The sequence below is a fragment of the Schistocerca serialis genome, chromosome 2, assembly GCF_023864345.2.
Source record: "Schistocerca serialis cubense isolate TAMUIC-IGC-003099 chromosome 2, iqSchSeri2.2, whole genome shotgun sequence".
NCBI classification, from domain to species: Eukaryota; Metazoa; Arthropoda; class Insecta; order Orthoptera; family Acrididae; genus Schistocerca; species Schistocerca serialis.
Window position 1 is genome coordinate 1,130,032,631 of NC_064639.1, and position 23,839 is coordinate 1,130,056,469.

The window sequence follows — 23,839 nt, forward strand, 5'->3', positions numbered from 1 at the left end:
AGAAAACTTTCATAAGTTAAATTTGTAACTCTCAATGACAACTGAATGTCTTCCTCACTCTCCTCTACAATTTTAGTGAGATAAAAAAAGTGACATACAAAAATTATAAAAGCTAGAATTTCTTTCCTACTGGCCTAAACAAGTCTGTATGTGTAACAAACTGTAAAATATAAAATGTCTATGGTTTCAGGAAATTTCTTGATAAAGGGTTGTGCAAAATCAGAATAATTTCTGCTACTCAGATTAATGATGTTTCAATAAAATTTACAACGATATGTAGCTCCAACATAATTTTTATTGCTCATAAAGTGCTCGCCACCATATTCTTAACAGACGAGTCCCTCTCATCGTGGGGTCTGCGTGACCTCCCCTCCTTTTCAACCTTCCTCAACCCATATCCCTCTTCCCTCCCTGAAGTGGAGAGTTTGCATAATTTTGTGTTCTTTTGTATGCTTCTATCAGCAGTGCTAAAAACTTCACACCCTGTGCGCCCGAAGATAAACCCTGGCCAGAGATCCTGTATCAAAATCTTATCACCATATACCTAATTATTAAGTTAATGGCATAGTACACACACACACACACACACACACACACACACACAGTTATGTTAAATATAGCATTCATTATTACTTGTATATTTTGTAATATCTATTGCCACTCATCCAACTTCCATTGCCACTCATGCAACATCCAAATAACACAATCACACTGCGTATTTATAATTTTAAAAAAGATAGCACATATTAGTTACTTGACCTTAACTCTGAGATTACATTCTATACTTAATAGTGGTGGAAGAAGAACTGTGATCACCATTAAGATGCTCCCTTCATCTACTGTGGTGTAAGTACATTGCAGAATAAGATAGTGTGTTTTGTTTTGCACATTATCAGGAAAGCAGCAGCAGCAGCAGCAACAGTAGTAGGAATAAGTCTGGTAGTAATAGTAGTAGTCGCATTTTGTGACAAGGAGAGAAGAAGGAACATTACAAAAATTGGTAACATTGTCTTCTGTTGTGTACCCAGAACATGACTGCGTGTCATTTGTGCAACAATGACTCATTAATTATAGTGCATGGTGATTTATTAGAAGTGACAAAGAATCCTTTAATTCACCTGGTAAAACTATCTGAAATTAAAGATCAAATCTAAAATTTGGCTCAATTTCATGTATTCATTCCATGTGTCTTGGATAAGCACTATGAAGTTTTCTTTTAACTACCAAGTACACCCATATATTTCATTAATAAGTGGAGGTGACGTATGTAGAGATAATGAACTTCATAACACACACAGATCAAAATGTGAAATACCTCACTGTTTTGTTTGGTTGAAAGCCTGTTATTGCTGGAACCAATGGCCTGCGTGATGCAGCAGTTCCTCGAAGAGGGAAGATGCCATTCTGCTCCCTGTTCCCTGATTGATTCTGGCTTGGTGTCTGGTTTACTGGACTGCCAGAATTGGATCCTGCTGACAATTGTTGTTCAACGGTACCAGTAATAGGTGAACTGGTATTGGAACTTGAAGTATTTAGATGGACTAATCCACTTATTGGAGAAGCTGGCTGCGTAACATCTGGGCTGACGGGTCCACCCTCAGTTGAAGAATTTAGATGGGCTAATCCACTTGTTGGAGAAGTAGGCTGTGTAACATCTGGGCTGACAGACCCACCATCACTTGAAGAATTTGGATGGGCTAATCCACTTGTTGGAGAAGTAGGCTGTGTAACGTTTGAGCCAACAGGACCATTCTCACGCGAAGGTCTTGAAAGGACATGTCTCGGAATAATACTTGTATATTGCGGCCTATGAGGAAGGAAAATGGCATTAGTAACCACTAGTCCTAAATAAAAGAAAAACATTAATATAATCATTATTTAAATCTTAAATAAAAGATTGAACACAGAAACAATAAATTTATGGTATCTGCAACTCTATTTCATGATTTACTGCAGATTAGACACAAACTAAATTAAAATTCTCATAATGTTATCATACAAAACCTGCATTAGCAACATTTTCCATCACAAAAGGTTGCCACCATCTTCTACAATACGCTATGTAGCTCTACACACACACACACACACACACACACACACTTATTGAGCACTTTGAAGTGATATCTTCACTTCAGCAAAAAACTTTAATAGCAAAGGGACAGCTTTTGTAGAGGTGAAGTATATACTAAACAATGCAAAATTTACACTGTAAAACTTTTTTTTTTTTTTTACATGCTTCCAAGCTCTATGTTTCGTAAATACAGGATGCATAAATGAAGCAGACACACAAAATCAGCAACAAATTTTTAAAATTCCTTCCAATGTACAGTAAATGAACACACAACCTCTGTATTACACATTATAAGCTGCTTTCCTTAATGTATGGCTCTGTTCCACATATTTAGTATAACACACTAGGTATCAACAGTTCATGTTTCATGGATATCAACAGCTCATGTTTCATCAATTTGTATACTGTTGATGTGTTATTTGTCCTCTACAATAGAAGATTACTGCTCAACTGACATTGCTGGCATTACTGTGCAAATTACGTGACAAGTGGAGAGCATTTTACTGTACTACAATTGAGCAGCATAGTGAACGCATTATTGTGGCCAAGATGGACACGAAGCCTCCGCCTACTACAGTAGTACAAGTTTATATGCCAACTAGCTCTGCAGATGACGAAGAAATTGAAGAAATGTATGATGAAATAAAAGAAATTATTCAGATAGTGAAGGGAGACGAAAATTTAATAGACACGGGTGACTGGAATTCGGTAGTAGGAAAAGGAAGAGAAGGAAACGTATTAGGTGAATACGGATTGGGGGGAAGAAATGAAAGAGGAAGCCGCCTGGTAGAATTTTGCGCAGCGCGCAACTTAATCATAGCTAACACTTGGTTCAAGAATCATGAAAGAAGGTTGTATACATGGAAGAAGCCTGGAGATACTGACAGGTTTCAGATAGATTATACAGGGTGATTCAAAAAGAATACCACAACTTTAGGAATTTAAAACTCTGCAACGACAAAAGGCAGAGCTAAGCACTATCTGTCGGCGAATTAAGGGAGCTATAAAGTTTCATTTAGTTGTACATTTGGTTGCCATTTCAGCCAATAAAGTTTTTGGTCCCTTTTTCTTCGAAGGTGCTACTGTGACTGGACTACAGTATCTGTAGATGTTAGAGAATTGGCTGTTCCCTCAGCTCGAACAAGAAGCACAACAATTCATATTTCAGCAGGATGGAGCACCACCACATTGGCACTTATCTGTCCGTAACTACCTGAATGTCAACTACCCGAGGCGATGGATCGGCCACCAGGCAGCCCCTGACAGAGCACGTCATCACTGGCCTCCAAGAAGCCCTGATCTTACCCCCTGCGATTTTTTCTTGTGGGGGTATGTTAAGGATATGTTGTTTCGGCCACCTCTCCCAGCCACCATTGATGATTTGAAATGAGAAATAACAGCAGCTATCCAAACTGTTACGCCTGATATGCTACAGAGAGTGTGGAACGAGTTGGAGTATCGGGTTGATATTGCTCGTGTGTCTGGAGGGGGCCATATTGAACATCTCTGAACTTGTTTTTGAGTGAAAAAAAAAAAAACCTTTTTAAATACTCTTTGTAATGATGTATAACAGAAGGTTATATTATGTTTCTTTCATTAAATACACATTTTAAAGTTGTGGTATTCTTTTTGAATCACCCTGTATAATGGTAAGACAGAGATTTAGGAACCAGGTTTTAAATTGTAAGACATTTCCAGGGGCAGATGTGGACTCTGACCACAATCTATTGGTTATGAACTGTAGATTAATACTGAAGAAACTGCAAAAAGGTGGCAATTTGAGGAGATGGGACCTGGATAAACTGAAAGAACCAGAGGTTCTACAGAGTTTCAAGGAGAGCATAAGGGAACAATTGACACGAATGGGGGAAGTAAATACAGTAGAAGAAGAATGGGTAGCTTTGAGGGATGAAGTAGTGAAGGCAGCAGAGGATAAAGTAGGTAAAAAGACGAGGGCTAGTAGAAATCCTTGGGTAACAGAAGAAATAGTGAACTTAATTGATCAGAGGAGAAAATATAAAAATGTGGTAAATGAAGCAGGCAAAAAGGAATACAAACGTCTCAAAAATGAGATCGACAGGAAGTGCAAAATGGCTAAGCAGGGATGGCTAGAGGCCAAATGTAAGGATGTAGAGGCTTGTCTCACCAGGGGTAAGATACATACTGCCTACAGGAAAATTAAAGAGACCTTTGCAGGAAAGAGAACCACTTGTACGAATATCAAGAGCTCAGTTGGAAACCCAGTTCTAAGTAAAGAAGGGAAAGCAGAAAGGTGGAAGGAGTATATAGAGGGTCTATACAAGGGCGATGTACTTGAGGACAATATTATGGAAATGGAAGAGGATGTAGATGAAGATGAAATGGGAGATATGATACTGCGTGATGAGTTTGACAGAGCCCTGAGAGACCTGAGTCGAAACAAGGCCCCGGGAGTAGACAACATTCCATTAGAACTATTGACGGCCTTGGGAGAGCCAGTCCTGACAAAACTCTACCATCTGGTGAGCAAGATATATGAGACAGGCGAAGTACCCTCAGACTTCAAGAAGAATATATTATACACTCCTGGAAATTGAAATAAGAACACCGTGAATTCATTGTCCCAGGAAGGGGAAACTTTATTGACACATTCCTGGGGTCAGATACATCACATGATCACACTGACAGAACCACAGGCACATAGACACAGGCAACAGAGCATGCACAATGTCGGCACTAGTACAGTGTATATCCACCTTTCGCAGCAATGCAGGCTGCTATTCTCACATGGAGACGATCGTAGAGATGCTGGATGTAGTCCTGTGGAACGGCTTGCCATGCCATTTCCACCTGGCGCCTCAGTTGGACCAGCGTTCGTGCTGGACGTGCAGACCGTGTGAGACGACGCTTCATCCAGTCCCAAACATGCTCAATGGGGGACAGATCTGGAGATCTTGCTGGCCAGGGTAGTTGACTTACACCTTCTAGAGCACGTTGGGTGACACGGGATACATGCGGACGTGCATTGTCCTGTTGGAACAGCAAGTTCCCTTGCCGGTCTAGGAATGGTAGAACGATGGGTTCGATGACGGTTTGGATGTACTGTGCACTATTCAGTGTCCCCTCGACGATCACCAGTGGTGTACGGCCAGTGTAGGGGATCGCTCCCCACACCATGATGCCGGGTGTTGGCCCTGTGTGACTCGGTCGCATGCAGTCCTGATTGTGGCGCTCACCTGCACGGCGCCAAACACGCATACGACCATCATTGGCACCAAGGCAGAAGCGACTCTCATCGCTGAAGACGACACGTCTCCATTCGTCCCTCCATTCACGCCTGTTGCGACACCACTGGAGGCGGGCTGCACGATGTTGGGGCGTGAGCGGAAGACGGCCTAACGGTGTGCGGGACCGTAGCCCAGCTCCATGGAGACGGTTGCGAATGGTCCTCGCCGATACCCCAGGAGCAACAGTGTCCCTAATTTGCTGGGAAGTGGCGGTGCGGTCCCCTACGGCACTGCATAGGATCCTACGGTCTTGGCGTGCATCCGTGCGTCGCTGCGGTCCGGTCCCAGGTCGACGGGCATGTGCACCTTCCGCCGACCACTGGCGACAACATCGATGTACTGTGGAGACCTCACGCCCCACGTGTTGAGCAATTCGGCGGTACGTCCACCCGGCCTCCCGCATGCCCACTATACGCCCTCGCTCGAAGTCCGTCAACTGCACATACGGTTCACGTCCACGCTGTCGCGGCATGCTACCAGTGTTAAAGACTGCGATGGAGCTCCGTATGCCACGGCAAACTGGCTGACACTGACGGCGGCGATGCACAAATGCTGCGCAGCTAGCGCCATTCGACGGCCAACACCGCGGTTCCTGGTGTGTCCGCTGTGCCGTGCGTGTGATCATTGCTTGTACAGCCCTCTCACAGTGTCCGGAGCAAGTATGGTGGGTCTGACACACCGGTGTCAATGTGTTCTTTTTTCCATTTCCAGGAGTGTATTACCAATGCCAAAGAAAGCAGGTGTTGACAGATGTGAAAATTACCGAACCATCAGTTTAATAAGTCACGGCTGCAAAATACTAACACGAATTCTTTACAGACGAATGGAAAAACTAGTAGAAGCCGACCTCGGGGAAGATCAGTTTGGATTCCGTAGAAATATTGAAACACGTGAGGCAATACTGACCCTACGACTTATCTTGGAAGCTAGATTAAGGAAAGGCAAACCTACGTTTCTAGCATTTGTAGACTTAGAGAAAGCTTTTGACAATGTTGACTGGAATACTCTCTTTCAAATTCTGAAGGTGGCAGGGGTAAAATACAGGAAGCGAAAGGCTATTTACAACTTGTACAGAAACCAGATGGCAGTTATAAGAGTCGAGGGGCATGAAAGGGAAGCAGTGATTGGGAAGGGAGTGAGACAGGGTTGTAGCCTCTCCCCAATGTTATTCAAGCTGTATATTGAGCAAGCAGTGAAGGAAACAAAAGAAAAATTCTGAGTAGGTATTAAAATCCATGGGCAAGAAATAAAAACTTTGAGGTTTGCTGATGACATTGTAATTCTGGCAGAGACAGCAAAGGACTTGGAAGAGCAGTTGAATGGAATGGATAGTGTCTTGAAAGGAGGATATAAGATGAACATCAACAAAAGTAAAACGAGGATAATGGAATGTAGTCGAATTAAGTCGGGTGATGCTGAGGGAATCAGATTAGGAAATGAGACATTTAAAGTAGTAAAGTAGTTTTGCTATTTGGTGAGCAAAATAACTGATGATGTTTGAAGTAGAGAGGATATAAAATGTAGACTGGCAATGGCAAGGAAAGCGTTTCTGAAGAAGAGAAATTTGTTAACATCGAGTATAGATTTAAATGTCAGGAAGTCGTTTCTGAAAGTATTTGTATGGAGTTAGCCATGTATGGAAGTGAAACATGGACGATAAATAGTTTGGACAAGAAGAGAATAGAAGCTTTTGAAATGTGGTGCTACAGAAGAATGCTGAAGATTAGATGGGTAGATCACATAACTAATGAGGAGGTATTGAATAGGATTGGGGAGAAGAGAAGTTTGTGGCACAACTTGACTAGAAGAAGGGATCGGTTGGTAGGACATGTTCTGAGGCATCAAGGGATCACCAATTTAGTATTGGAGGGCAGCAAGGAGGGTAAAAATCGTAGAGGGAGACCAAGAGATGAATACACTAAGCAGATTCAGAAGGATTTAGGTTGCAGTAGTTACTGGGAGATGAAGCAGCTTGCACAGGATAGAGTAGCATGGAGAGCTGCATCAAACCAGTCTCAGGACTGAAGACAACAACAACAACAACAACAACAACAACAACAACAATTGAGGAATCTTCCCATTTCTTTCGTAACTGAGCAATGTAAAAGCACTGCGTCTTGAACTTTTCTTTCAAACTGGTGAACTTTCAATTACTACAGCACAGGACTGGAGACACCATTGTTAAAATGTTGGTTAATATTACCACAAAAATTTTTTTAAGGTATACTTGGTTACCTGATACCATTGCATTTTTGATACCGGTATGTAGTGTTTAACAGCTGGGTCACAAAGACCCAATAATCTGTCCTCCTCCTCTGCATCTACATCTACATCTACATCCGTACTCTGCAAACCATCACAAAATGCATGGCAGAGAGTACATTCCATTTGTATCAGTTATTAGGGTTTCTTCCTGTTCCATTCACTTATCCAGTGTTTGAAAGCCTCTGTTCGTGTCATAGAGAAGGATGGTTCAAGGAAGGACATAGCTCTTAATATTTTTAGAATTCAACTATATATAAATATGAGTGATGTTCTTGTAAGTTGATGTAACCCACATTCTTTAAACTGTCAAGGAAAGAATCTATTCCTGTGTCCAGCAGTGAATTGTGGTCAAGAACAGAACAAATTCAACTAAAAATTCTTACCATAACTGACAAATTGTTTGGCCTCACCTTGTCAATACTTATCTCTAATCACCTTTACAGTGCTGCAACAGATATCTGTGTTATTCTCTTGCTGTACATCAACTGTCAACGCTCAGCAAATTCCTAGGAATTCGATATGCCACTGTTTTTCAAGAAGGAATGAAACACTAAGAGCCCATAACAACTACCTGAATTCGTAACTAACAGAGAACTGACTTGTCATTCGTTTTCTTTGATATTTTGTTTGGTCCCATGTTGCACACTCTTTATTAGGAAATACTTAAATGTAATCAGCAACAACACAGAAATTAACAACAACTGATTTAAACATCAATTATTTATGTATGTATGTATGTATGTATGTATGTATGTATGTATGTATTGGCTTTCATTGTTATCAGTGTGCATAATTGTACCTTATTGGAAGGATGGTAAATATTGCACTGCAGTGTTGTTAGCAAGAAGATAAAGTGTGTGTTTTACATGAAACAATGTACAGTATCAAATGCAAATGGAATTACAAAGAAAGCCCAGAACGAGGGAACACTACTAATAGGAAACCTTATCATTTGATAGTAGTACCCAATAAAAAGGTACACACATTCTGTGATATGAGAAACAATTACACAAGTGTATTAATGATGGCAACAACTCCACTAGAGATAAGTTAGAGACACACAGGCTCACGTAATAAAACTGATTTCTACATAATAAAATTGCACAGTTTTTTTAACATTTAAGGAAAGCCAACAATCATTTTCGAACTGCTGTATTAATTACATCTACCATCAATAACAAACATATTTACTAATTAAATTGAGGTAGTAGTGATTCTGGAGTGTTCAGGAAATACAGATGGAACAGATAAACTAAGGCACCCTATACAGCTCTAATGATGGAACAAGGAATGAAGAGACCAACTGTGGATTTCAAGAGTTTCAAGAATGTCTTAATTTCAACAATATAAATGTGACATTAAGTCATGCAGGAGGCAGGCAACCATTATTATAACAGTCGTCAGTAATCCTCCTTTCAGGTTGACTGGGTTGCAATGGTAAAAGCCAATCACCAGAGAAGGAGTGACTTTGTTGCTAATATGACGTGTTTCAGAATTTATCCTTCAACAGATTTCTAGGAGCATTTTAATTTATACACGAAATGAACATTCGCCAACTAGTCTATGAATGTCTGTCTCACATACAACTTGAAATGCCACAACTACATGCAGTAATTGCTCCTAGAAAACTGGTGATGGATAAATTCTGCAATGCTTCATATGAGCAGTAAAGTCATTCCTTGACTGGTGATTATTTTTTATCACAGTGTTGCAGTCAGCCTGAATGCAAAACTACTGATTGTATTAATTTCAAGTTTGATGTCAGACAGCAAATGGCAAGAGAAATATTTTTTTCCATGTTATACAATTACTAATTAACAATTTTTTACTGTGAAACCTTTCTTCTTACCAAATTTCATTATTGTAGATCAACAGGAAGTATCCTATGGGTTTTGATGAGTGACTGAGTATCAAAATATGCGACATAAATGGCCATGCCAACTGACTGCACTGACTCAGAAGATAACAATTATTATACTGCTGAGGGACCATAGACTTTAGTATGTAACATAAATTTCGAATTGATACATGTAGTTGTTCCTGAGAAAAAGGGATCTTAACAGAGAGATAGTTTGAAAACAAAAGACAAAAAACTTTTTTGTGTGGTATAATTACAGTTTTTGGATATTTTTTTCCTTTGGTTGCACTGTGAAACCTTCATTTTTGCCAAATTTGATTGATTCTAGGCCAACGGGAAGTACCCTATAGATTTCAATGAGCAAATATCAAAATATACGACATAAATAAATGGCCATATCTTTTGAATGCTTTGACTTAGAAGCTTCAGATTTTTACACAGCCAAGGGACCATAAACCTCAGCATATTGTGTAAGTTTCAACTTGATATGTCAAGTTGAAAGGTTTTTTTTTTAACAGTTGGACAGACAGACGAACAACACAGCAATCCTACAAGTTTCATTTTTACCGATTGAGGCTTGGAATCCCAAAAATTATGAAATACTCATCATAAACATGAGGCAGACGGAAAGGATAAACAGTAAGAAATTTTTGGATGGAGCAATACATAAAATAAGGGAAAGGCAACCACTCTTCTATAGTGGACTGACATGTGCAGCACAAAGACAAACACCATTTCTGTGCTCCACACACAAATCGCTTACAGGTAAGTGATTGCTTTTTCCTCGTTTTACAAACAGTAAGAAAAGTACAATATAAATGAAATTTGTGGTGGAAATGAAGGAAGAACAGTCAAAACAGAGGCAAGAAGTGTGTTGTTACATACTGGGACAAAAATAAACCAAAATTAAGAGTAGGAAAAACAGCATGCTAAATTAGCAAAGGAGGAGGAGCTGAATGCAGGAAGGTAAAAAGAAAAAGAGAACTGTGAATGCTAGTAGACACTGAATGAGTAGTGATTAAAGAGTTAATGAGGAAAAGGTGCTAACACCCCACTCTAAGACACTTGCACCCTCCACATAGGTTGAACACACATTCTTAATTGTCCAGAATTCAGCTCAGGTCACAACACTGAGACTCTTTCCACCTTTCGAGGGAGTCTTAAACCAGTCTGTTCTATCTAGTGTCAATAGGCGGAAGGTAAAGAATTTTAGTGACCCAAATGGGGGGAAAAAGGTATGTAGGTATGAAGGTCGGCACTGTGCAGGAGGAGGGAGAGCAATTCTACGCAGATGGAGAAGAAATCTGGCCGCTAATGGTGCAACACCACAGCAACGACTACCAAAAAGTCTTGTGCATTGCTTTCTTGCAGTTGAGTATAGGCCAGCCACACTAGACCACCTCGGCCCCTGCCTACTGGAACGAGAGAGGACCCGCTCGTAATCACAGCACTGGAGGCTGCAGTTATCCCAAGACATCAGCTAACATGATAACAGGCTGCTGATATTGACTGCTGCTTTCACCACAGGCAAATTACATAAACAAGGTATTAAGGAAGTCCTCTATGAGGCGAGTGGCAATCTATCCTTTTCATAATGTTGTAATTAAAGAACAAGAATGATTATGTTCATACAAAACTTTCCAGTCTCATTATCTGACAACTAAACACCCTAACTTCATTTTTATTCATAGCACATATGGCAGCAATTTATTAAAAATAGGTGCCATTTTCCACTTCTGCTGTAATAATTTTATTAGTTCACAACTAGTTTCAAGCTGTCAAATCATAAGTAAACACCAATAGAAGACACAAATTTAAAAGACACTACCATTTCAATACATATCTTATAGCTTTCTATCACAGAATACCAAAAACACTTGAGAAAGTTCCTTTGCTCCAGTAATTAAATTTTTGAATGGTGGGCTCCATGTGGTTCCCAAGTTGTGCAGCGACCGTAAACCACAAAATTACCAAATATGCAGCAACCAACTGCAAAATCATGTTTTATTTATTCACTTTTGCAAATCGATTTCAACTGATTAACAGCCATCATCAGTGCACATCAGGGCACATATTGGTTGAAAACACTGATGATGGCGGTTAATCAGTTGAAATTGATTTGCAAAAGTGAATAAATAAAACATGATTTTGCGACTGGTTGCTGCATATTTGGTAATTTAATTAAATTTTACAGCAGTCTCTAACATAGTATTGAGTATTATTTAAGAGTGTGTGTGTGTGTGTGTGTGTGTGTGTGTGTGTGTGTGTGTGTGTGTGTGTTCCTTTTTCTACAGCAGTTACTGCACTGTGTAGAATGTCTCCATTGCTATTCAGTGTTGATTCACAGTATCAATGAGCAGTTCCCTAATAATGACTGGGCAAATAATTCCAATTGCTTAACTAAATAATGCATAGAAATTAACAACAATGGAAAGACCTGGGTAGAATGAAACATAAAATATGGGAAAGGTGACCATTCAGCTACAAGGGTTGGAAAAAAATATGGAAACATCATGAGAAACACTTGTTCGAATATGAATGCAAATGCCAGCCAGCCTGCAAGTTGTGCTGTTGTATTTGACCATGAATGGCAACTGTGCAATGTCCTCTATGGGTTGCAAGTGTCGATCATTGTCAGAACAGTGTTTTCTGTGCTTGTGAGAACATGATGTTGGAGCTATGTGAATTTGAACTTGGGCAACTTGTTGGTGTTCATATTGCTGGTGCTTCCTTAACCAACATAGCTGAAGTACTTTGTGTTTCAAGAGACATTGTATTGAAGATTTATACTGCATACAGGGAAAGTGGAAGAACATCGCTACGTCACAACATGGACAAAAGTGTGTCCTGAGTAATCATGACAGATGGTCACTGAAAAGAAAAGTGATGAAAATAAGGTGACACCAGCTGCAAAAAGTCACTGCAGAACTGAATCTAGCACTCACAAATCGTGCCAGCACCAAAACAACACTAAAGGAGCTCCAGAAATTGCAGGGTGAGCTGGAATTCCAAAACCATTCAACACTGGTGCAAGTACCCACAACATGAAAATGTGCTGAAGTCATAAAAATCTGGAATTATGGAGTAACGGAAGGAAGTCATTTAGCAGGATGACATGTTTCACGCTGTTTCCAACTTCTAGTTGGATTTTGTATCTTTGCTTTCAGATCTAGGAGCCAATTTCCAGCAAAATAGCAACAAACGATAAGAAAATACAAAGAGTAAACTAGTGCCATATCGTAGGAAATACTATCAAATTTATGACAGAAAAGGAGATACAAAAAGAAAGCTAAAAGATTTAATTGTGTTAACAGAACAATGTGTAAAACATTCAGAACTGAAGTAAGAGACGAAACGCTACCAAAGTTCCACAAAACAATGTCAGTGCAGACTATGACATTTGGGAGTGAATCACTGCCTATAACAAAAATAAATGAATAAAGAATAAAAGCACTGCACACTGGAGATATGACTACTCAGAAGTATTGCTTGGTGCACACTGAAAGGAGGATGGTTGCTGACATCAGTGAAGATTAGGGAGCGAAAAGGTTAAATGAGCGGACTAAGGAATGCAGGAATGACTGAATGGACAATGTCACAAGAATGGAAGATGACAGGATACATGAAATAATTATGAATTATTGCCCAGTGGGCATAATGTCTTTAGGAAGACTGAGGAAAACATGGAAAGGTCAATAATTTCAATAAAGAGGAGATGTAACAGATAAATGCCTGATACATTCTAAAAATACGATTTTTTTAAAAGTAACAGTGATGTAATAGGTTTTGAAGTTAAATATAAGATCCTGGTCCAGTGTAAGAGGTGTCCTGAAAGCATTAATCTGGTCAGGTTAAAAAAATAAATAAATACAATATTTACATACACTATCATAAATATAAAAATAATTATCTAAGTACATACTCTTTCTATGATAAAGTATAATATTCAGTAAGGCTGAACTTGGACGGAGAGTCACTGAGTCAAAGACGTGATCTGCAAGCTAAATCAGTGAGTGAGCCAAGAGCACAGACAGCAGGGTGATTCCAAAGTTGCTTTGTAAGCTATTCAATTCAATAGGGATCGGACAGCGATCGAGATAGGCTGCTGCGAGGCATCAGCCAACGATTGGGTCAACAGCACACTCCGAGTGTGTCAAAAGATAAGAAGTAACAATTCAATTAGTATGTAAACATTATTGAGCTTCTGAAATTTTAGGCTTTCTTTTCAGATCAAGAGCAAAAATGTACAGTGTAAACGATAACTGTTTACTATGTACTACAGTAGTGTAGAGGAAGTCCAGATGAAGAATTTGATATTGGACACTTGTGGTCTATCAACTTGAGAAACTACCTCAAATTAGCTAAAAAAACCTAAATTAAGGAGCGTGCACACGACACAAAGTCTTCAGTATTCTCTTGTTCTCTTCATGCTAACTATTAGTCCTAGAGAAAAAAATGAATAGGATCTTTCATAGGAAATTTAATGTAGTTGAATTTTGTACTAGGGTAGTTTTTGTTAAATGTCACAATTTGGAGTTTTTCAAGGAAAACATAAAAGCGACATACAAATTACATTAAATATCCTACAAAGAAGGTTTTTTCCCCCCCTCTAGGATTAGTAGTATGTGTGAACAGAACGAGGGATTACTGAAAATCCTACATGAAATGCATGTGCTGTAGCTTAGGTAACTTTCATAGTCCAGTATGAATTTGTTTCCAATTTTATAGACTACAAGTGCTCTGCATCAAACATTTTCTTATCAACTTCCTCAACAACACTGTGGTACTTTGTAAACAGTTATCATTTACAGCCAGTATAAGGTGCAAAGCATTTCCTGTGTTAACGCATTGTTCTGAAGAATTTAGCTTTCTTCATTTTCGATTCTTTTCACTGCTAAGAAAAGCTGCACTCCCTAGAAAGATACACAAATCCATATATGTAAATGATCAATAGCACATTTTTTTGTGGCCTGGGAAATGTTTCCTTCAGCATGTGGCACATAGGGTGCTGTTGAAGAAGCCTGCTACAGAATCTTTGTTCTGGTCACTATTGTCACCACAGAGAGAGAGTTAGGATCAAATGAGCTAACGCTATTTTTTTCCAAGTCTCCGACGGATTACACCTTAGAAGGATCTGGCACTTCGGATCAGTTCAGGAGTGGATCGCCCATCCCTGACAACAGCAGTGTCCAGCTGATGGGAAAAGAAAACCAGCAAAAAAGAGGCAGAAGGAATGTAGGGGCAGCAGGAAGAGTAAGGAACAGGAGGGAGGGCGGGGGGTGGGGAGGGGGGTGGGAGCAGGCAAGAGCAAAGGTTGTACAGGAGGCACTGTGTGTGATGGGGCAACAGTACTGCTGCCAACCTGTCTCATTCCACATGCCATATCAGAATCTTGACACATTTGGGACAACAACAGGGGAAGAACAGACACACAGGAAAAGGAGAAACAGAATGGCACAAAAGACCAGACAAAAGACAAGGAAACAGAGGAGGTGGGAACTTGGCTGCATGGAAGCAAGGCCGGAGATCTCCTAAACCTAAGCCAATGCTAAACAAGGGACTCCAATTCCACAAGGAATTCCCCCCCCCCCCCCCCCCTGCACCCTCCCAAACCCCCCCCCTCTCTCCCCCCCAAAAACTTTCCATGGTAAGTCTTCACAGTGGACCAAAATGTATTCATTAATAAAGCAGGCAAAGTACAGAAATACTCTGCACCAAGCAGACTAAATTAAAGCCCTTTTCCTGCACGCGCCCACACACACACACACACACACACACACACACACACACACACAAAAACGCGCGCGCGCTTCCTACCCAAAACATAATGAAAAGTAATCTTGGTTTACAATTTCAAAATACAATTCTCTTGGTAATTGATCTCATTCAACATGAACATGTCATTTAAAATATTTGCGCAGACAACTGATCATGTACAAGGTTACAGAGCTTTATGGCATCAACTCAATGTAATTCTCGAAGTGCTTCAGAAATGTGTTATAATTTTGCTCATTTTAGTAAATCTGGTTAATATAACAGTGTCTATATCTCCCATGGTTTGATAACTGAACTGCAATTAATATTGGGTTCATGTGTTTTATTGTGATTATGTCCCATATGATTTGACCACTTTTTCACCTTCACATTTCTAAATATGAAAATACACGGGGGAAACACACACACACACACACACACACACACACACACACACACCATGAAATACTCCTATCCTGTGATATGTAATTTCTTTATTTTTTTTTTTTAATGCTGAAGCATATTAGCCTGAATCTTCCACGGAGATTATTTTTGAGAGGCCCCCTGTGTCCTTGAGATTTACGTTGAAACTTGTCAAAATCAGTAGGATGTAGAATCTAGCATCACCTTTTAAATATTATACAAAATATGAGACTGGAACAGGAACTTTAATAAACAAAATTTGTCCTTGGAGACGGCAACACCAAATTACCTTGTTGGCCTAAACCACTGAGTAGTTTTGGTGTGATGATTTACGTAATAAAGCCAACCGTCAGAAGTTCTTCGCTCTTCCCATCCCTCGGGGAGGTCCTCTGGGCAACTGAGGTCTCCCAGAGGATCCACAACAGCGTTGTGGCCACCACCTGCGACACCACTGTGGCCATCACGGGAGAGCAAAGAAACTACAATTTGACCTTTCACTGGATCGGGACTGTCTAAGCTTAACTTGCACAAATCCAAGCGCTGATCTGCAAAAATTATACAACACAAACATATAACTGACAATATTTAATGACATAGTAGCATAAAGTCAGTCAAGAGTTTTATCCCATATATTACTTCATAAAGTAGGTTCTCAGCATCTTACATTGTACTACCACTGTGATAGCTACTATAATGTGCAAGTTTTCAAAGTGAGTTTCTGCCTTTCAACGTACAATTTGAGAACTTTCAGCTGAAAATTACTTATGATGGTTAGATCTCAACTACATTACCACGACACTACAGAAATGAGATTACCTACTTTACTGTGGAACTATTTGTCATGGTGTATTAGTGTAGGACCATTTCTCACCCTTAAATTGTGGCCTTACACAGTGACAATTCATCGTAATTGATAAATGTGAGAAGCAGTTGACATGAGGTTTATTACACTTGCGACTGCCCTCTTCAGAAAAAGGAGGGAGTCTACATACTGTAATATTTTGAGCAATGCAAGGACTGAGTGCAGTACTGCTCATCCACTGGAACTGAATAGATCTATTGAGAAGAAACTTTTGATGAAATATTATTAAAATGAAATGACAAATAGTTCTTTAATAACGCAAGTAGTCTTATTTCTATAAGTTAAGACAGTTTTTAGTTTTAATTCATTATTAACTACAAATATATTGTATCTTACGAAAATTATCTTCAGTAGATCAAAAGGGCGTGAACACAGTCCGACAAGAATTATAAGAACATATATTCATATATTTTCACATTAAAAGTTTGCTTAGTGACTAGTTCAATAGAATGGTGTGCAGTCTGTGCAAACCCTAACATAATTTTGTGAAGATCCTACTGAGCAAACGGAGCAATTTTCTTATTGCTTCTCACCTCAATCCTTCCCAATTCACTGAGTTTTTATAAATATGTACTAATTTAAGCAAATTATATTGATATATACTGACCAGATGTACAGCTACACTCCTTCTACAAGTTAACAATTGCAAGCTTAAAGAATCTACTTTCCTTTTGTTGCACCTTTTGTGGAAGGAAGTTTTAAGTGTTAAAAGGTGCCATCAACACAAATTCTTCAAGATAGTTAACTACCTCAATTTGGCGATCACAGGGAAGTACACTGACCACAACTTCACCTTCTGGATGATACGTAAATCTACTACAACTCTGAATTTCTTTTTAAAAAACAAGTCTCCCAAGACTCATATAATGTTTCCAACAATGATGATCAAAGCATTAGCATTTTGGTAAAATGATAGTACATGTTACACATACCTCCATATACTTTGATGATACACAATTATTTAACCAGTACCTTCAGTAGGCACAATGTGTAGTACATGAAAACATTTATATGACACACTAACCAGCTTTCAGAACGAATACGGTCTTCCTTGGAAAGGAAGGAGGACTGGTTGGGAGAGGGTAGGTCACCTAGATACCAGGGTGACCGGGATTCACCTGTAGTGAGGATAAGGGTAGCTTAAAAAGGCTGCTCATGGATGATGTGTAGATGTGAAAATAGGAATTTTGCACCACCAGAGAATTGCAATGAAATGCAGGGAGAATTGCACTTCGTGCAAGACCTTTTTTCCTCTATATCCCACAAACACCACAGAAGTTATTCCCTGATGTCTTAACATGTCCTACCACCCTCTCCTTTCTTCTTGTCAGTATCTTCCAAATGCCCCTTTCTTCACCAGTTCTGCTTTTAATCACTTAATTCAGTTTCATATTAGTCCACGTAATTTTCAACATTCTTCTACATTGAAGCACCAATGTCCTAAAAATTGATATGTCTCCACTACAGTGAGTGGATCGCCATTAAAATAAAGTTCTGGTTCCGGATGAACGGTACGACACCGTCAGAAGTGTCTAACACATGCCTTTGCGGCCAAAAACTGGAAGCCGTGGGCTAGAGCCCACGATTGTGCCTTGTGGATGGCTCCCTGTAGGTGCCGCTCAGCAACACCAGTACTGGTGGAGCAGTACGAAATGCAGAAGTTGTATGCATACAGAGAGGGTGAGACAGACGGCCCCACAGCTGCTGCTAGACCATTAATGGCTACTAAAAATAGACACACACTCAATACAGAGCCCTGTGGGACCCCATTCTCCTCAATATGGGGCGAACTATGGGATGCACCAACTTGGACATGGAAAGTAGGAAGTGACAGGAAATTCTGGATAAAAATCGGGAGCGGGCCTCGGTGACCCCACTCGTATAATGTGGCGAGGATATGATGTTGCCAGGTGGTGTCATTGGTGTCGTGTGCTTTTTGTAAATCAAAAAAGACGGAAACCAGGTGTTGGCATCTGGAAAAGGCTGTTCGGATGGCAGACTCAAGGGACACAAGATTATCAGTGGTAGAGCAACCCAGGCAGAAACCGCCCTGGCACGGAGCCAATAGGCCACATGACTCCAGGACGCAACCCAACCACTGACACACCATACGTTCCAGCAGCTGACAAAGAACGTTGGCGAAGCTGATGGGCCGATAGCTATCCACATCAAGTGGGTTTTTGTCGTGTTTGAGCACTGATACGATGGTGCTCTCCAACCAGTGCAATGGAAAGACGCCATCACACCAGATCTGGTTGAAGGTGACAAGGAGATGTCACTTGTAGTCAGACAACACATGTTTAATCATCTGACTGTGGATCCGAACTGGCCCAGGAGATGTGTTGGGGCAATGTGCAAGGGCACTGATAAGCTCCCACTCTGTAAATGGGGCGCATTGTAGGATTCATTGTGGCTTGTAATGAACGAAAGAACTTTCCCTTCCCTCTGTCATTTGAGAGTGCGAAAGGCTGGGGGGGGGGGGGGGGGGGGGGTAATTCTCTGACACAGAGGCTCGAGCATAGCGCTCAGCAAAGTGCTCGGCAATCGCGTTTGCATCGATAGATAACACATCATTTATGTTAACACCAGGAACACCTGTTGGGGTCTGGTACGCAAAAACTTGTTTGATCTTTGCCCAGACTTGGGAAGGTGACGTATGGCACCCAATGGTCGAGACATACCTCTCCCAACACTCCTGTTTCAGTCATTTGATAAGTTGGCGAAACAGGCACGGAGTCGTTCACAGGCTATGAGGTGCTCCAAGGAAGGGTGCCACTTATAGCGCTGTAGAGCTCGTCAATGCTCCTTAATTGCCTCAGCGACTTCTGGTGACCACCAAGGGACTGTCTTTTGGCGGGGGCACTCTAATGAACAAGGTAACACGTTTTCCGCCACAGAAACGATCGTTGTAGTTACGTGCTCAACCACCAAATCGATGTTATTGTGTGGGGCAGATTCAACGGTGACAGCAGAGGTGACGGCTTCCCAGTCCACCTTGTTTAAAGCGAATCTGAGCAGGCGTCCGTGGGCCTGACGCCAGGGCAGTGACAGGAAGATGGCGAAGTGGTCACTACCACACAGGTCATCATGTTCTCTCCAGTGGATAGATGGGAGAAGTCCTGGGCTGCAAATTGATAAATCAAAGGCCGAGTAACTACCTCGAGCCACACTGAATGTCTGGCAGCCCCAGTATTTAAGAGCCAGAGGTCGAACTGAAACAGCAAAGTTTCTACATCTCTGCCTTGGCCAGTAAGCACTGTGCCACCCCACAAGGGGTTAAGGTATTAAAATCTCTCAAAAGTAGGAAAGGTTTAAGGAACCGATCAATTAGTGCAGCCAATGCATTCAGGGGTACTGCATCATCTGGAGGAAGATATACATTACAGACAGTTATTTCCTATGTCGTCCTTATCCTGACAGCCACAGCTTCGAGAGGGGTTTGAAGGGCCCCAGGTTCACTGCACACTGAGTTCAGGACATAGACACAAACTCCACCTGACACACTATTGCTATGGTTCCTGTAATATCCCTTATAGCCATGGAGGGCAGGGGTCCGCATTGCCGGGAATTAGGTTTCCTGGAGGGCAGTGCAGAAAGCAGGTGTAAAGCTTAACAGTTGCTGTAGCTTAGCCAGGTGGTGGAAAAACCGGCTGCAATTCCACTGGAGGATGACGTTATCGTGAGGCTGGGAAGTCGCGAAGCGCACAAGGAGGCAGGTTATGCCTCGGGTCACCTGCTGCCACCGATTGAGTATTTGTAGCCATTTCTATGGTGGATGAGGCATTGGTGAGATACAGGTCCGCAGGGGACTCTAAGATCTCCACCGCATCCTCAGATGCAGAACTGATAAGGAGTGGTGGTGTTGGGGCCACCAGAGGGTCCTGTTTCTTAACAGACTTCTTCTTAGTTTGCTTGCTCTCTCACTTATCTTTAGGGGCTTGCTGGGAAGATTTCTCCACAGCAGCTTCAGGGACAGAGGAAGACAGTGAAGCTCTTCATCTAGCAGCTTTCGGCTCCTTGAGCCACTGGCGAGTGTCCGCTGTGGCATTAGTGGAGACCTTGGGAAAGAGGGCTCCAAGGGACCCCTTCCGCACGAGAGGAGCCGGAGGCCCTTACACACGAGAGCAGCCGGAGGCCCTTCCGCACGAGAGGAGCTGGAGGAGGCTGTTGCTTCTCTGACAGGGGGGAGGGGAACAATGTCCCCTGTGTTTGGGGGGGGGCACCTTGCTCCTGAAGCAGGTGCTTTGGGAGCCACAGAGGAAGATCTGCCCCCTACCACCAAGGGGACAGATGTATTCTGGTGGTCTGGAGCGCCCACTGTTCGTGGCACAGAGTGAGGAACCACTGGAGCTTGGGACGGCGATGGTGACTTAGTCGCAGCATGTGTCGACGTCAACCGAATGTGGTTTAATCTTTCAAATTTACGTTTATCCTCTGTGTAAGTCAACAGGTCCAGGGTCTTGTACTCCACGATTTTACGCTCCTCTTGGAGTACTGGGCAGTCTGGTGAGCAAGGGGATTGGTACTCTCCACTGTTGGTGCAAGTGGGAGATGGCACATGTGGAGTATCTGGGTGCAGTGGACATCCGCAGTCTCGACACGTGGTGCTGGAAGTGCAGCGGGAAGACGTGCCCGAACTTGCAGCACTTAAAGCACTGCATAGGGGGAAGGGACATATGGTTTAATATCACAGCGATAAACCATCACCTTGACCTTTTCGGGCAATGAATCAGCCTCAAAGGCCAAAATGAAGGCACCAGTAGCAATCCTGTTATCTTTGGGTCCCCTGTAAATGTGCTGGATGAAATTAACACCGTTCCGTTCTAAATTGGCATGGAGCTCGTCGTCAGACTGCAAGAGGAGATCACGATGGAAAATGATACCCTGGACCATGTTGAGGCTTTTATGGGGATTGACAAATACAGGAATATCACCCAGTTTGTCACAGGTAAGTAACACTTGGGATTGGGCTGGGGATGCTGTCTGCATCAAGAATGCACCATTTCACATTTTGGACAGCATTGTCACTTCTCCAAACTTATACTCAAGGTGTTCAACAAAAAATTGAAGCTTTGTAGGTAGAATGGAGTCCCCATCAGTTCTGCTAAAAACTAAAAACTGAGGCAAATATGGCTCTCTCCGTCCTGTAGCCCTACATTCCTCTCATGGTGTAGCAAGGGAGAAAACGATTTAGGATCATACCTGTCGGCATTGTATTCGATCTTGCCCTTCTTAGAGACTGCTGATGCCATATGGTCACCACAATGAGATGACTTAGTCCTCTTCATTGTGGGTCACCCGCCCTGATGCCACCCACGCTGATTAGGGGCTCTCCCCATGGGCGCCACTCAGCCACAGCCAATGCCAGCTGGCATGACGGTTGTTGCTGGGAATCCTGATGCCCCAGGAAGACGGCAATCTACTCCTTGGCAAATGTGGGGAGCTTACACCGCAGGCATCAACAGTGCAATCCCAGTGTTGTCAGGAGGCGACAGGTGGGAATGCCTCGGGCCTATTCTAAGCCCTGGACCCACAAGGGGATGTTACAGAGGGGCTCCAGGAACATCCTTCTGAGTTTAAACACTTACGCTGGCCACCAAACTCCTCCAATATGAACATTATTGAGCATATAGGGGACATCTTGCAATGTGCTGTTCAGAAGAGATCCCCACCACATCGTACTCTTACAGATTTATGGACTGTCCTGCAGGATTCATGGTGTCAATTCCCTCCAGCACTACTTCAGACATTAGTCGAGTCCATGCCACATCATGTTGCACCACTTCTGCGTGCTCGCGGGGGCCTTACAAGATACTAGGCCAGTTTACCAGTTTCTTTAGCTCTTCAATGTGTATCCCAGCTCAAACTATCTGATTCACTTCCTTTCTAGTTTTTCCATAGTCCATGATTCACTACCATACAATGCTGTGCTCCAAACATACGGCCAAAATTTCTTTCTTCAGATTATTGCTGATGTCTGATACTGGCTGACTTCTATATCTACATCTTCATCTACTCTGCAAATCACATTTAACCCTTTAACTGCTCTGGACGTGTTAACGCACGCGCCTTTGTACCTGTCCCTGTTGTGTGCTCTGACCCTGTTTACGCATGCCACTGTCGTCCTACCTGGTATTCTGAACGTGTCTATGCGTAGACACATTCAAAGTACCAGGCAGGACTGATGGCGCGTGTAAACACGTTCAGAGCACACAGGGACAGTACAAAGGCGCGTGCGTTAACACGTCCACAGCAGTTAAAGGGTTAAGTGCCCGATAGATAGTTCATAAAATCACCTTCACAGTTCTGTATTATTCAATCTCGTATAATACATGGAAAGAACAAACATATATCTTTCCGTAGGAGTTCTGATTTCCCTTATTTTATTATGGTGATCATTTCTCCCTATGTACGTTGGTGTCAACAAAATATTTTCACATTCGGAGGTGAAAGTTGGTGATCAGAATTTCTTAGACCATTCTCCTGCAATGAGAAATACCTTTGTTTTAATGATGTCAGCCCCAAATCCTGTATCGTTTCAGTGACACTCTCTTCCCTATTTCGCGATAATACAAAATGTGCTACCCTTCTTTGAACTTTTTCAATGTACTCTGCCAATCCTATCTGGTAAGGATCCCACACTGCACAGCAGTATTCTAAAATGGGACGAACAAGCGTAGTGTAGGCATTCTCCTTAGTAGGTCTGTTACATTTTTTTTTGTGCCCTGCCAATAAAACACAGTCTTTGGTTAGCCTTTCCCAGAACAAGTTCTGTGTGTTCCTTCTAATTTAAGTTGTTCGTGATTCTAATTCCTAGGTATTTAGTTAAATTTACAGCCTTTAGATTTGACTGATGTATCGTGTAACTGAAGTTCAACAGATTCCTTTTAGCACTCGTGTAGATGACCTCACACTTTTCATTGTTTAGGATCAATTGCCAATTTTTGCACCATACAGATATCTTTTCTAAATCTGTTTTTCAATTTGTTCTGATCTTCTGATGACTTTATTCATCGATAAACGACAGCATCATCTGCAAACAACCTAAGACAACTGCTCACATTGTCTCCCAAATCGTTTACTGTAGATAAGGAACAGCAAAGGGCCTATAACACTACCTTGGGAAATGACAGAAATCATTTCTGATTTACTCAATGACTTTCCGTCAATTACTATGAAGTGTGACGTCTCTGACAGGAAATCATGAATCCAGTCACATAACTGAGACTATATTCCTTAAGCACACAGTTTCACTACAGGCTGCTAGTGTGGCACCGTGTCAAAAGCCTTCCAGAAATCCAGAAATATGGATTCAATCTGAAATATCTTGTCAATAGCAC

The 23,839-nt window shown here is 41.6% G+C and overlaps 1 protein-coding gene across 1 annotated transcript in view; it reads right to left on the reverse strand.

Moving 5' to 3' along the window:
* LOC126458587 (E3 ubiquitin-protein ligase SMURF2) overlaps positions 1-23,839 on the reverse strand; it is a 174,825-nt gene that overhangs the window by 96,292 nt on the left and 54,694 nt on the right. The window contains exons 5-6 of the mRNA XM_050095725.1: positions 15,927-16,182; positions 1,316-1,807 (exon numbers count right to left, since the gene is read on the reverse strand). Coding sequence (XP_049951682.1) covers positions 1,316-1,807; positions 15,927-16,182 — 748 coding nt within the window. The remainder of the gene's footprint in view (positions 1-1,315; positions 1,808-15,926; positions 16,183-23,839) is intronic.